Source organism: Ursus maritimus, unplaced genomic scaffold (assembly GCF_017311325.1).
Source record: "Ursus maritimus isolate PB19 unplaced genomic scaffold, ASM1731132v1 scaffold_26, whole genome shotgun sequence".
Taxonomy (NCBI): Eukaryota; Metazoa; Chordata; class Mammalia; order Carnivora; family Ursidae; genus Ursus; species Ursus maritimus.
Window position 1 is genome coordinate 14,521,764 of NW_024425119.1, and position 12,768 is coordinate 14,534,531.

Genomic DNA, 12,768 nt, shown 5'->3' on the forward strand with positions numbered 1-12,768 from the left:
CATTTCACGGAGTGCACAGATCAAGTAAGACAGCCAGCATGGTGCCGTGACAAGAAACCACACTCTCCGTGGGGCAAATGAAGGAACTATGAGTAACTAGACTGTGGAAGAGAAAACCCAGCATGGGTCCAGGCTTGCTAGCTGTTTAAATGCGTAAAGGGCTGTCGTAAGGAAGAGGGGTTTAAAATGTCCCGTGTAAGTCCGAGGGTAAGCTTAAAGTCAACAAGTAGAAGCTAATGAACCACCTTTGGTTCCAAAGGTAAAGGAACAGACAGGAAGAGCTGTTGCGATAGTTTTATGTGCCAATTTGGCTGGGCGAACGCCGGGCCCAGTTATTTAATCAAACACTACCGTAGGAGTAACCAGGAAGGTATTTTGTAGTTGTGGTTGACATCTACAGGCAGTTGACCTTAAGCAAAGGAGATTAGCTCTGATAATGTGGGTGGGCCTCATCCAATTACCGGAAGGCCTTGAGTGCAACAACTGACGTTTCTAGAGTGAAAGAAATTCTGCCGCACGGTTGCAACATTAACCCCTGCCTGAGTTTCCGGCCCGCCAGCTTGCTTTACAGATTTCAGTCTTGCCAGCGTAAACAAACAAACAAATAAACAAATTGTGTATGTCTGTGTCCTCGTCCTATTGGTTCTGTTTCTCTGGAACACTGACTAACAGTCCAAGGATAGAATGGTCTACATCCAGTCACACTGAGTTCCTATCTCTGGAGATATTCAAGTGCCGGTGAGGAAACTACTTTGGTTATAATGAGGAGACCATTATCATATATGCCTTTGAATAAAATTATAAAGCCCGCATAGACCACACGGAGTCTAACTCAATGTGCTCATTTTATTGACGACCCAGCCTGCATCAAATACTGTGTGAGGCTCAGGGGGGATGATGACGAGTAGAAATATTTACTCTTCTCCCTTTCTGGAACGTACTAGAATCCTGTGCAACTACTCTAGAACACAAGGTGATGCTCAACAGATACCTGTTGAGTGGATAACTGAACGAATGAGTAAAAATATATTTTAAGATCATAGGGAAATATATCGATACATATATTTATATATCATTTGAGAAACCTTTTTTCAAAAATATGTTCATGTCTTGATTGTTTAATGCTAAGATTTGATCAAAACAATTCTACAACATGTCATGCTTCCTTCTCCAATAAGGCAGAAGTCTGAATTATTTTCCTAAGCTCTCCTCCCATCTTGACCGCTTACATAGTGCTCCTAAAAAAAAACCCAACTCACTGTTTATTCATTTCACATATGTGAAAGGGCCAACTTCTAAGGCACAGAAGCCTGCTACCTCTGAATAATCTGTGTCCTCGGTGGAGGACACTAATGGCCAACTGCTGGACTGAGCCTGTTTGGCCTCCCGCAACGGAGAGGTACTGAACTCACCATACGGCTTGTCCAAACGCAAATGTTAAGGAACATAGAGGAAGAACTACATGGACTTTGAAAACGAGAGCATCATAGCAGAAAGACCAAATTCATAGCACACTTGTAATTGCTCAAAGTACCTTCAAAGCCTATCCTACCTGTATTGCTACATACATACACACATACACACATACATACATACATAAGAAGCAAGCAAGCCAGCCAAGGTATATGTCATTTGACAGATGAATAAAAAGAGAGATGAACAGGATGAAACTAAAGTTTTAACCGCAATCCTTTCAGTTAGTACAGTTGAGTGCTTTTTAAAAAATAAATAAATAATTAGATCCTATTGATAGGACATAGTGTAAAACATTCTTTTAATAACAATCAGAAATTTGGGACGCCTGGATGGCACAGTCGGTTAAGCGTCCGACTCTTGGTTTCGGCTCAGGTCATGATCTCAGGGTTGTGGGGTCATGATCTCAGCGCCCTGAGATCAAGTCCCACGTCCAGCTCTGTGCTCAGTGGGGAGTCTGCTGGAGATTCCCTCCCTCTCCCCTCCCACTCCTGTGCGCGCACGCTTGCTCGCTCTCTCGCTCCCTCTCAAATAAATAAATAAATCTTTAAAAAAAACACAAAGCAATGAGAAATTTATCTTTTAGTAGAGGATGATTCATCAGTTTTCTTACACTTGATCCAATGCTGTAAGAAATGAAATACTACATTGTAGGGGAACTTTCTTACATATACAGGTTGCTGAGAATCTCACAGGGGGCTAAATTGACAGGCAACACACCCAGGAGTCCCAGGGGCTTTGCTTTGCATTAGTTATTTATTAATTACTGGAAATTTCTTATAAAAACAAAACTCTTCAGGTTTTACAAGGTTCATATCCTAAAATCCTAATGACCACCTCATTTCCTAAGAGAAGGTGTTCAAAAGAATGTGGAAAAGAAGGGGGGGTACGAAATGAAAACATATAGTGGCAAACTTGCAAGAGTCGTAAACTAGGATTCTAGACTTGGCCGTGCCCCAAGAAGCTGGGTGATCTATGTAACGACCGCTCTCTCATAGGTTACGTATAGGAACTTTACCTATTTGCTTACTCTGTGCTGAAATTACCTTTTCAGACTGCGTTCCCTTTATAACGTAACTGCTTTCATTTTTAATGGGATGGAAGAAATTATGGCTGTTTTTCTGAAACCACATCAATTTTCAAAGGCAGCTGTAGCAACAGAGATGCGTTTGCTCTGGAATTTTGGCTCCAAGGACAGTACCACTTTGAAAACTTGGCTGATTTCCCCAAACCCATAAGTTGGAGAAATACCAGGAATAAAAAGGGGAATTACATGGATGATTTACAATTTTCTTCACTCCCTTTCCTTAAAGTTAGTCCTTGTCAGTTGCCAAGAAAACAAGTTGAAATCAAAATGGAACCAAGTGACGACTGACAATTAACTCCAGGAAACTATTTCGATGAATAAATTAGCCATAAGGTAAAAATAAAGGGCACTCCAATTTTAAGAACATATTCCAATAGAAAGAAGTAGGGCAGAGGCATGTCCTTTTGGCTTTGAAAACCAGGTCTTGATTTTGTTTTGTTTTGTTTTCTAGTATTGTTTCCTCCCTAACTATATTTTCCTTAAGAAAAGTCAAAGAATTGGTCATTGCCAACCCACAAAATGTTTCACTACCCACCAATTAACAACTGACTTTGATTTTAATTTTCCTTTCCTTTTCATTTTTTCTTTTTCTTTCCTTTTTCTGAGCCCTCACCATTCCCCATCTTTGCTTTTCTTTCTGGGCATACAATAAAAGTCAGCGTGACTTACGGCTTGCACCGACGTATGCCTTCTCCACATACCCATAGGCCTACATCTGCAATTTGAAAATACCCTTTTGTTCCTCTTGGAGGGGAAGAAACAAATGAAAATCAACTCAGCTAGGCCGTTTGTCTCTTTTTGCTTTGCTATCTTTGCAGGTAAAAGAAGGTATATATGCTTGAAAGCCACAGGTAACCATATCATTACATTTTACGACAGGAAAACAGCTAGTTTTCCAGCCCCATCCAAACTTGTCTTGATGCCAACTTCCTCCCATTGGCCCAGTCCTTTAAAAAACAATCATTCTTCTAAACACCAAGTATACCAATGGACCTCATTTCTGGTAATTCTTCAAATTCAATAACCACCAAGGAAATGCACATACCCCCCCCCCACACACACATAAAAACACACATATACACATTTGTGTCCAGGAGCTGTGAAAGTTCCACACCCACCTGAAACACAATCTGTCCCTCTTCTTACCCAGACAACTGTTTAAGGAAACTTTACCATTCAAGTTATATAATTTTAAAACAAGAATGACCAAGAACTTGAAGAGCGGACTGAGAATGTAAGTAGGTAAAAAGCGTGGTACGGGACGGTTGTCAGGGCTCGCTCACATTCATAAGACACGCCCAGCTGAGACCATTTCCTATACTTGTGGTTTTCAAACTGGACCTGGAGCCTGCATGTTACTGAAGTCACAGATCAACTCGCTATCTCTTCCCAGTGAGTCCATTTTAGTCACTATCTGGCTGGGGGTATCATTTTTATATCCAAACATAGATATATTATAGAGCAATAACAAATTTTGCATATATTTTATGTAATTGATTGAGCATGCAAAATAATTACATGATCGTAATGATTGTACATACTCCAAATCGCCCAGATCTCTCTCTTCTTCTTTTAGAAGTCCCTTGAAAACAATGTTCAAGAAGCATATTACACCACTAAGTTTCTACGAAGGAAACAAACTGGCATATAGCTACATATAGGGAAAAAGTTCTAAAATACAAAGGTTGGGGGGGGGTGCCTGGGTGGCTCAGTCAGTTGAACGAGAGACTCTTGGTTTCTGCTCAGGTCATGATCACAGGGTGTGGGTCTGAGCTCTGCATCGGGCTCCACAGGCAGTGGGGAGTCAGCTTGAGATTCTCTCCCTCTCCCTCTTCCCCTTCCCTCATGTACTCTCCCTCTCTCTCAAATAAATAAATGAATTTTTAAAATACAGTGAAATACAAAGGTTGGTTTTATAGCATAAGGAGACTGACCTACCCAAGGAGCTATTGATATTGTTGCTTTCGTTTCCTGTATGTGAAATCTCATGAACATACCCCAGCCATAAAGCACACATATATATTAAAGCAGTATTGGGTACTTACTGGAAAAGTCATATTTAAAATCAGAATTGTCCCTGTCCCACTAAAAAAGAATAAGAAAAAAGCTTTTCAAACCTTTTTTTTTTATAATTGAGAGAGTGAGAAAGGGAGAAAAGCAAACCAGAACAAAGAAACAAGGAAAAGAAGGGAAACATAAATCACTTCTCTTTGTGCCCAGGAAAAATATATCACAAGTTCCTTTGTGTTTAGCCCCTGGTTTACAGCCCAGCAATCTGAATTTATGAACTTAAGCCTTCACGGATGAGCGCACCAATTGGCTTCTGAATTAGAGGATAGCATTACTCAATTAACTTTGAGACTAGCCCTTTCAAGAAATATATTTAGCTATGGCGCACAACATTTCAATTCTAAAACGAGAATGTCAACTGCGAAACTAAATTTAAAATTTCAGTGGTTTTTCTCTCAGCTCCTCCCACACTTACTACAAATTTGAATAATACGAAGCCAGGAAGCATTTAAATAAATGGGGTGTGCATTCTAGGTTTTATTGCAGGTGGTACTGCTTCAATCCCCTGGAGCCTGTCAAATTATAGGCTGACGCCCACAAGTAAGGAAATCTATGTCCCTCTTGCCATGTTCTTAGTGCTCTACCCTCAGCTGGTGAGGGAAATGTTTACCCTGCTGGGGCAAGAGAAGATGGGGGGACGGGCTGGGACACTGAGACTCTGCCGTCTGCAGTATCCCCCACAGCGCTCACCATGCCGAGCCAGCAAGCAGGCTCCCCTGAAGACAGAACTGCAGGGTAACATTAGGCAGAAAGGGAGAGAATCCTCCCAACACAAAAGACCATGTGACCACGGAGACATAGATACATGCACACACACACACACATCACATGTTCTCTCAGTGCTCCTTTATAAACAACACATTATGAAATTCTGCCTGTGCTAACACTTCTATGGTCCACCTGTCAACCAAAAAGTTCTGGTTAATGTTAAATTCTCTTTTAAACATAGAGGGCTTGTCTATTACCTGGGCTTAAGAAGCTGTCTACCACATACCAGAAGCACTTTCAAATTTAAGGGTGATGATTTATTGATGACACAAACGTATTTCTGGCCATTTTTCCAAGATATGAGCCGCAAGAAGTATTGTTATGATCACCAGTAGTCAAACTGCAACTGACATTAGCCAGACTTTGGATTCAAAAGAAAGACAGAGAGGGCGCCTGGGTGGCTCAGTCATTAAGCGTCTGCCTTCAGCTCAGGGTGTGATCCTAGCATTCTGGGATCAAGCCCCACATCAGGCTCCTCTGCTAGGAGCCTGCTTCTTCCTCTCCCACTCCCCCTGCTTGTGTTCCCTCTCTCGCTGGCTGTCTCTCTCTCTGTCAAAAGAAAGACAGAGAAAGGTGTGTGCATGTGTGTGTGTGTGTGTGTGTGTGTGCGCGCGCACACACGCGCACTCACGTGTATGTGTTTAGGGTATGCAGAGTAGCATATAGAATTTTTATCTGATAAACTTTCTGATTTTAATGAAAACCCAAATACTCACTTTAATGTAAATCATCGAGTGTATGCTTTCACTAGAAAACTTACAAAGTAAAATGAGCATACCCGTAAAAGCTATCGGTTAATACTGGAGTCCTTACTATGTGTCAGGTGCTGTTCTAAAAGATTTACCTCTAATAGCTCATTCAACCCTAACGATGCCTCTTTGAGATAGGCACTATTATATCCTTTTTTTAAAGAAAGATTTTATTCGTTTATTTATCTTACAGAGGGCGCGCATGCGCGAGTATCGGGAGAAGCAGAGGGAGAGGGAAAAGCGGACTCTGCGATGAGCGTGGAGCCTGATGGGGGCTCGATCCCACAATCCTGAGATCGTGACCTGTGCCAAAATCAAGAGTTGGAAGCTTAACCGACTGAGCCACCCGTGCACCCCTGTATCCTTTTTATAGTTGAGGGACTGGAGAAGTTAAATAACTTGCCGAAATTGGCATGTTCACGCCACCAATAAAATATACAATAGGAAGTCAGGCCTACCAGTGAGACCCCAGATCTCCCGCCCTCAACTCCAGGCTACATGGCTCTCTGTTAGCAAGTGGACAGCAGGGTCCTGCTCATTCCCAATTTTAAGCTGCTAGTGAGTGTGGGGCAAAGTAGATGGTACGGATAAGACCAGAGGCCTCTGAAACAGTGCAGTCAGAGACACGCCGCTTCTACCTTTCCCAGATCTCAAGCTGCCTCCCCCAGGAACGCTTCCCCTGCTGGGTGTCTGGAGAGAAACAGACTGTTGAGCCCATGGGAAGATCATGACCTTCTGTGGGGAGGCATTTGAGAAAACGAGGAGCTGCAGTGACATTCTAGCAGGTATAACTTCTTACAGATTTAAAAAAAGAAAACTTATGAGATGGACAGGGACTACAGGATGGAGAAGTGAGCATGTGGTACAAGAACTAGCCAGAGATATCATATATCCGTATTAATAAAAAAATAAACACGAGTTCAACATGGCTACAGTCGGGTTTCAGAGTTGATGGATACGAAGTACTCTGTGCTTGTTTTCACTGAACTATGAGAAAAGGTCTCAGAATTGTCTCCCATGCAACAGTCACACCGGTACTACCTTTAAATATGAGGTGTGGTGACCAGGTCTCAGGGAGACAGACTAATGTCGAAATAGGAAAACACTGCGTATCGACGACAGACAAACAGACAATTGTTTAAGGCGTGTAATCTATCGTTGTCCTTTTCACCTACAGGAAAATAAATACAAGTGGTACAATGTAGATGACGTGGATTGAGAAACCAGGCCAAAGAAAATGCATTAAGAATCCTAAGACTTTACGGTTAGAAAGGACCTTAACGAACAAGTCCAACTTCGGCATTTTACATAAAATAAAACCAAGGTCAGCGGAATTTGGATGGTGTGTGCAGGTGTATCTTCAGCTCTGGGTGTGAGGAATCGCCCCCAGAGAGGATGTATGGAGTGAGAAGACACGAAGTGGGTAGGGAGGACCTGGGAGCCCTGGGTCTTGAGAGGCGGGCCGATGAAGAGCCCCCCGTGAAGTTCAGCTGGTGAGGGGCCATGGAGAGGTAGCAAGAAAGCAAGAAGTATGAGGTCATGCGAGCCTGGGAGGGAAGGAAGTTTAGGAAAGAGAAGAGGTTGTGTTGAATGTTACAAAGAGTCCTGAGAAGATCAGAACCAGGAAATGTTCGTTACATTTGTTGGTTATTGATCAATGGTGACCTGAGCAAAAGCAGGTTCGGGTGCAGGATTACAGTGGAAGATTGCCATGTTTTAAGTAGGGAATGAGAGGTAAAAAACAGTTAAGACAGTAAGGGCAGAGCCCACATTCCATGAGCTTGGCAAAAAAGAAAAAGATGGTGCAGTGGTCAAAGAAATGCTTAAGGGAAAACAGCTGGTAGAGAATGAGAGGAATAATTGAAGCAGTCATTGAAACAACTTCAGGAAAGACAAACGGGCAGAGCTCAGGCTGATAGATGAATCTTGAAACGACGATGTACAGAGCTCGCTCTGAGACAGTGGAGATGGGAAAGGGATGGCTACAATACAACTAGGTAGTTCTCTCATCCAAATTTTAATTTTTATGCTTAACTTGTCCAACTATGTGGAGTTTCCTTTGGTAAACGATCAAAGTTCTAAACAGTCCCTTCTTGGACTGCCTGTGGTAAGGTTTGAATGAATGAATAATAAACAGGGAGCCCTAGGCCGAGACCCTCCACTCACGAAGGACTCAGACAAGCTATTGCTGGCAGCACAGCCTCCCACACACTCCCTTCCCTTCATCCTCCACTCCCTGCAACAAGCTTCCTCATTCTCCAGATCTTCCACCAGCCATGGAAATTAGGTTCTCACGCCATCGGGAAACACTGAGGAGATTGATGGGGAGGAGTTCAACTATCCTCAATCTTGTGAAGGCTGGCAGTTTTTAAGCCTTGCCAACTATCTATTTTCTTTGCTTGGTTTCTGCCAGAGGCAAGAGCGAGCAGTAAGAAGGACGGGAGACGGCAGAAAAGAGCACTCTTAGAAAATGAAGAGAAAGAGAGAGAGAGAGAAAGACTTAGAATAGAAAAGAATTACTGAACTTAAACCAGAGAGCCGGTTAGGAGAGGTTGGTCACAGAATTAAAAGCTACTCATATGTGTTTATTTAAGATTATGTGAATTACCTATTATAGTGGGTGACCCAAATGGGTTTCCTTCTACAAACAGGCCCCTACTGGATATCTGTTTGAGTCCTTTCCTGTGAACCAAGAGCTCTGTGTGCAAAGTCAATTATGGTTCTTTCCTCCAGGAAGAGATTGAGACAACGTGGTCTGAAAAGCCATGTTGCCCTTAGATTTTCGCAACATCTTCTTCAGCATTATTCTTTGATTATAAAGTGTGAAATACATTTTTCAAAATTGGATTAGATACATTTTCATGCCCACCGTTTCCCCCTTAATCTTAAAGGTCTGCAAGACTTATCTTAGGTGAGGAATAAAAAAAAAACAAAAAATCCTCTGATTTACTAGTGTAAGCCACAATGCGATCATTTAAATTCACTCCAGAGGCACTGGCAATAGCTGTCTTGCTTGAGCTCATGCATTCGACATTTTCCCCAGTCCCCCCAGTTTTAGAAGTGTTGGGTAATAATACGATTCTGTTTCTTGAAAAGATATATTCATTCAACAGGCATTTATTAAGCACCCAACACATGCTTGACATTGGGCTGGCTGCTGCAATATCAAGATGAATGAGATATAAAATTGGCCCCTCGGGATCTTGTAAAGAGGAAAAAGAGAAAAAAAAAATTTTTTTTTCATTTCCACAATCTGATTTCTTTGGAGTGTTGTTTTATACCCTTCCTCAGAACATCAAGACCTATGATATAGCCATTGCCTTGTGTATTATCAGCAGAGCTGCCTCATCATCAATAAGCCAAAAAGGACACAAAACTGGTTATGCAAAAGGAAAGTTCTAGATAAAGGCAAAGAGACTTCATCTAAAAGAGCAACACATGAGACTATGAGAAATGCCAACCACCCTTCTGTCTAATCCCAGGAGGCAGTATCAAAGACACACACACACACACACACACACACACAAAACAACAACAACTACAACAAAAAACTTACCAGACTTGCCCACACCTGCTCTCCCAAAGATTGCCAGTTTGACCTCTGCACTTTTAGCCATGCTGGGTGTTGGTAGATAATTCACTGCCGTGCACACTGAAGAGCTGAGAAAATCTTTTTGGTTCCAGCCTTGGGATTCACCATATCATTGTAAACTTGCAATCCTTGAACAAAAGAGATTTGGGGATTCATAAGTGACTGGAGAAAGGAATTAGTGTTATTAAGTACCTTCTCCCTGCCCGCCACCATTCACTTTATCACCATCTTCCATTTTGGTCTCCATCGCAATCCTGTGTAGGGTTATAATAATTTACTGCAAACTAGTCAACTAATAAGTGATAGATTCATGACCTGAACTTAGATCTCTTTGGTTCTAAAACATATGCATTTTCATACCCAATAGCATTATCTAAGACCTTTTTTATGAAGGTATTGCTTTTGGGTCACTAATGGATAACAAACACTTGAAGTATGGGAATATGTGTATTTACCACGTGTTTATAAATACCCAATGCCCAACACACATGATGGGGAGAGTCACATTTGGAAGTCTTTATTTTCCTGAGGGCTGAATAATATACATTCATCCTAATCCATCCTACTATAATGATTGGATTTGCACTTCAAGGTTAAATTTAGCTCAGTTCACACTAGATCACATAATTGAGTCACATGACAGGTATTCATGTTCCAGGAATTGATATATAATATCTAGTTTATAATTTTATATTTTTCTGGGCACAATGTCCCTGGTACACAAATGATAAATGCCACGCCTCAACTTCTGATTCCTTTTCTATGACAACCTTGACACTTCACACTGCCCTAACACTTAGGAAACATTACATACGATCTAAGCACATTTGATACAGGCGTGAGCTTTAAGAACGACACCTAGGTTCTTAGTACCATGAATCTGTAAAGTTGGAAAGAACCTTGGGGTCAACCAAAGGAGTCCTCCAGCCATGGCCAGAATCCTTCCTTAAGATCAGACAACCATCTTGCATCTGATTGGCCACTTTCAGATACCTGAGGTCAGTGCTGGTGAGTGGACATTACGTCAACTTTTCGTTTACGTTCACTCAGAAGCCTTCAAGTAGCCTAGCAGCTACTAGGGCCCTTGGTCCCATCCTAGGCTACTGCTTCCTAGGAAAAGGAGACCTGGCATCTTCCCTTGTTCTTCATGAGCTGTATGGGTTTGTTCGTTTTGTCTTGTTTTGTTTTTGACTCTCGCCTTCTCTCTTTACCACACGGAGCCCTCTTTGCTGGCACTTGCCATTTAATCACTAAAAACATGGCGTCCACTGCATTCACTACCTGAGATACGACCTGACACACTGACCCGCCAAAGTCCGCCGAGATTCTCCCTGTTCCTCAGCTGCGCTGTGGCTGTTCCGCCACTCACAGCCAGACTCACGGCTCTCGCAGGAACTGCAGACTCCCTCGTTCTGAACTTCTGCAATCAGTGTTTTAAACCTAAATATAAGACTTCACTCTCATCCTTGTTAAACTTAATCACTTCAGTGATTCATTCATTTCATCCTTTTCTTTTTCAGTCTGCAGAGATATTTTTGCAACACAAATCTGTTATCTAAACGTGTAAAGTGCTCCTGCCAGCATTTTGTCATCTACAACTTTTCAAAGGAGCTTCTCAAGAGAAGGAAAAAAGTAAAAATCCTTCTGAAAAAGGATTTCTACAAAGACAGGAACATATAATTGTTTTCCTCATCACGCATCATACCTAACGAATTTTGCACTTGCTGATTTCCAAAGGGCCAGAGCTTCCTCTGAAGGATAAAAAGGTCAACATTGACACTAACTATTGTTTACCTCACCTCCAATAACAAAAAAATTTCTCTGTAATCATTAATAGTACAAAAACCAGAAGCTTTAACATCTGCAATTTGTCCAGGCCCCTGCTTTTGGCTCAAGATAAAAGAATTTCCTTATTTGTCATTTTATGTGTGTTCATTAAGGAAAGGCCCTATGTTTAAAGTTCCGGGCTTCATTACAGGAGAATCACAGAAGCATAATATATTGAGATATATAACTACATAAATTCTAAATAAGAATGGCCAAGCATTTCTTTGAAACCTAGACCATGCAAGGGTCTGGAGCTTGTATAAACAACAATTTGTTATTTCATGCAAAATTGTTCATTCCCGTGCACGTAAAACCTAAGTAATTATCTATCTTATTTATAGTTCATGAAAGTGGCCATCAAATGTGATTTTTTTAAAAAACATTTGTTAAGTCAAATATTTCATTAACTTCCAAATGGCCTCAGAGGTATAGGAATTTCACACGAGAAAGAGAAATCGTGTGGGTTAATTTTTTCACTTATAAAGATACAGCTGCTTATTGTCAACCTTATGTTTAGAAAAATCACTTAGAGGATGACACAAACTGACATGCATCTTTCAACAGTTTGTTTTTCACATAAAAATGTGAAAAGTTACATTTGACAAAGACATAAAACAATGATAAATGTGTAAATTGTTGTAATAAGTGACCTTTTGCCAATGTCTGATGTTTAAAGTAATTTATAATCCAAGACTTTCCATAACATGGACCTAAAAACATTTGTTTTAATGTTATTGTACAGAAATATTCTGGCTGGGTCTAGAAGTTGCCATTTACTTATTATGTGGACAGTGCTTTACTAGGACAAAAACTTCTGAGTTTCTATCACTCCTAAAGCTAAAAATCAGTGATACCTAGATATTTAAGAGATTTAAGGCATAGTCTCTCCCCCCAAACATAAAGGAACTAAAAGAAAGCTTAGAAAGAAGACAAAAAGAAGCTAGCCTCCAAATCCTATGTTATTACTAATACATTCATTGATCATTCCACAATTATGCTAAGCACAGACAAACAAAAGTGGCTACCTTCCAGGAGGTTACGATCTGTTAGACCTGTGACATTTAGGTCACCAATAACCTGATTTTTTTTTTTTTTACGTTTATTGAAAGAAAGGTTTCATTCATCATTTCCAAGACCATACTTATCAAAATCCCCTCTTTCCACTTCCTCTTTCCGGGAGCGGGGGGGGGGGGGGGGGGGGG

The 12,768-nt window shown here is 41.2% G+C and overlaps 1 protein-coding gene across 1 annotated transcript in view; it reads right to left on the reverse strand.

The window, feature by feature from the left end:
- RERG (RAS like estrogen regulated growth inhibitor) overlaps nt 1-12,768 on the reverse strand; it is a 113,725-nt gene that overhangs the window by 100,176 nt on the left and 781 nt on the right. The window contains exon 2 of the mRNA XM_008707044.2: nt 9,704-9,867. Within this exon, the coding sequence (XP_008705266.1) occupies nt 9,704-9,764 (61 nt within the window). The 5' untranslated portion in view covers nt 9,765-9,867. The remainder of the gene's footprint in view (nt 1-9,703; nt 9,868-12,768) is intronic.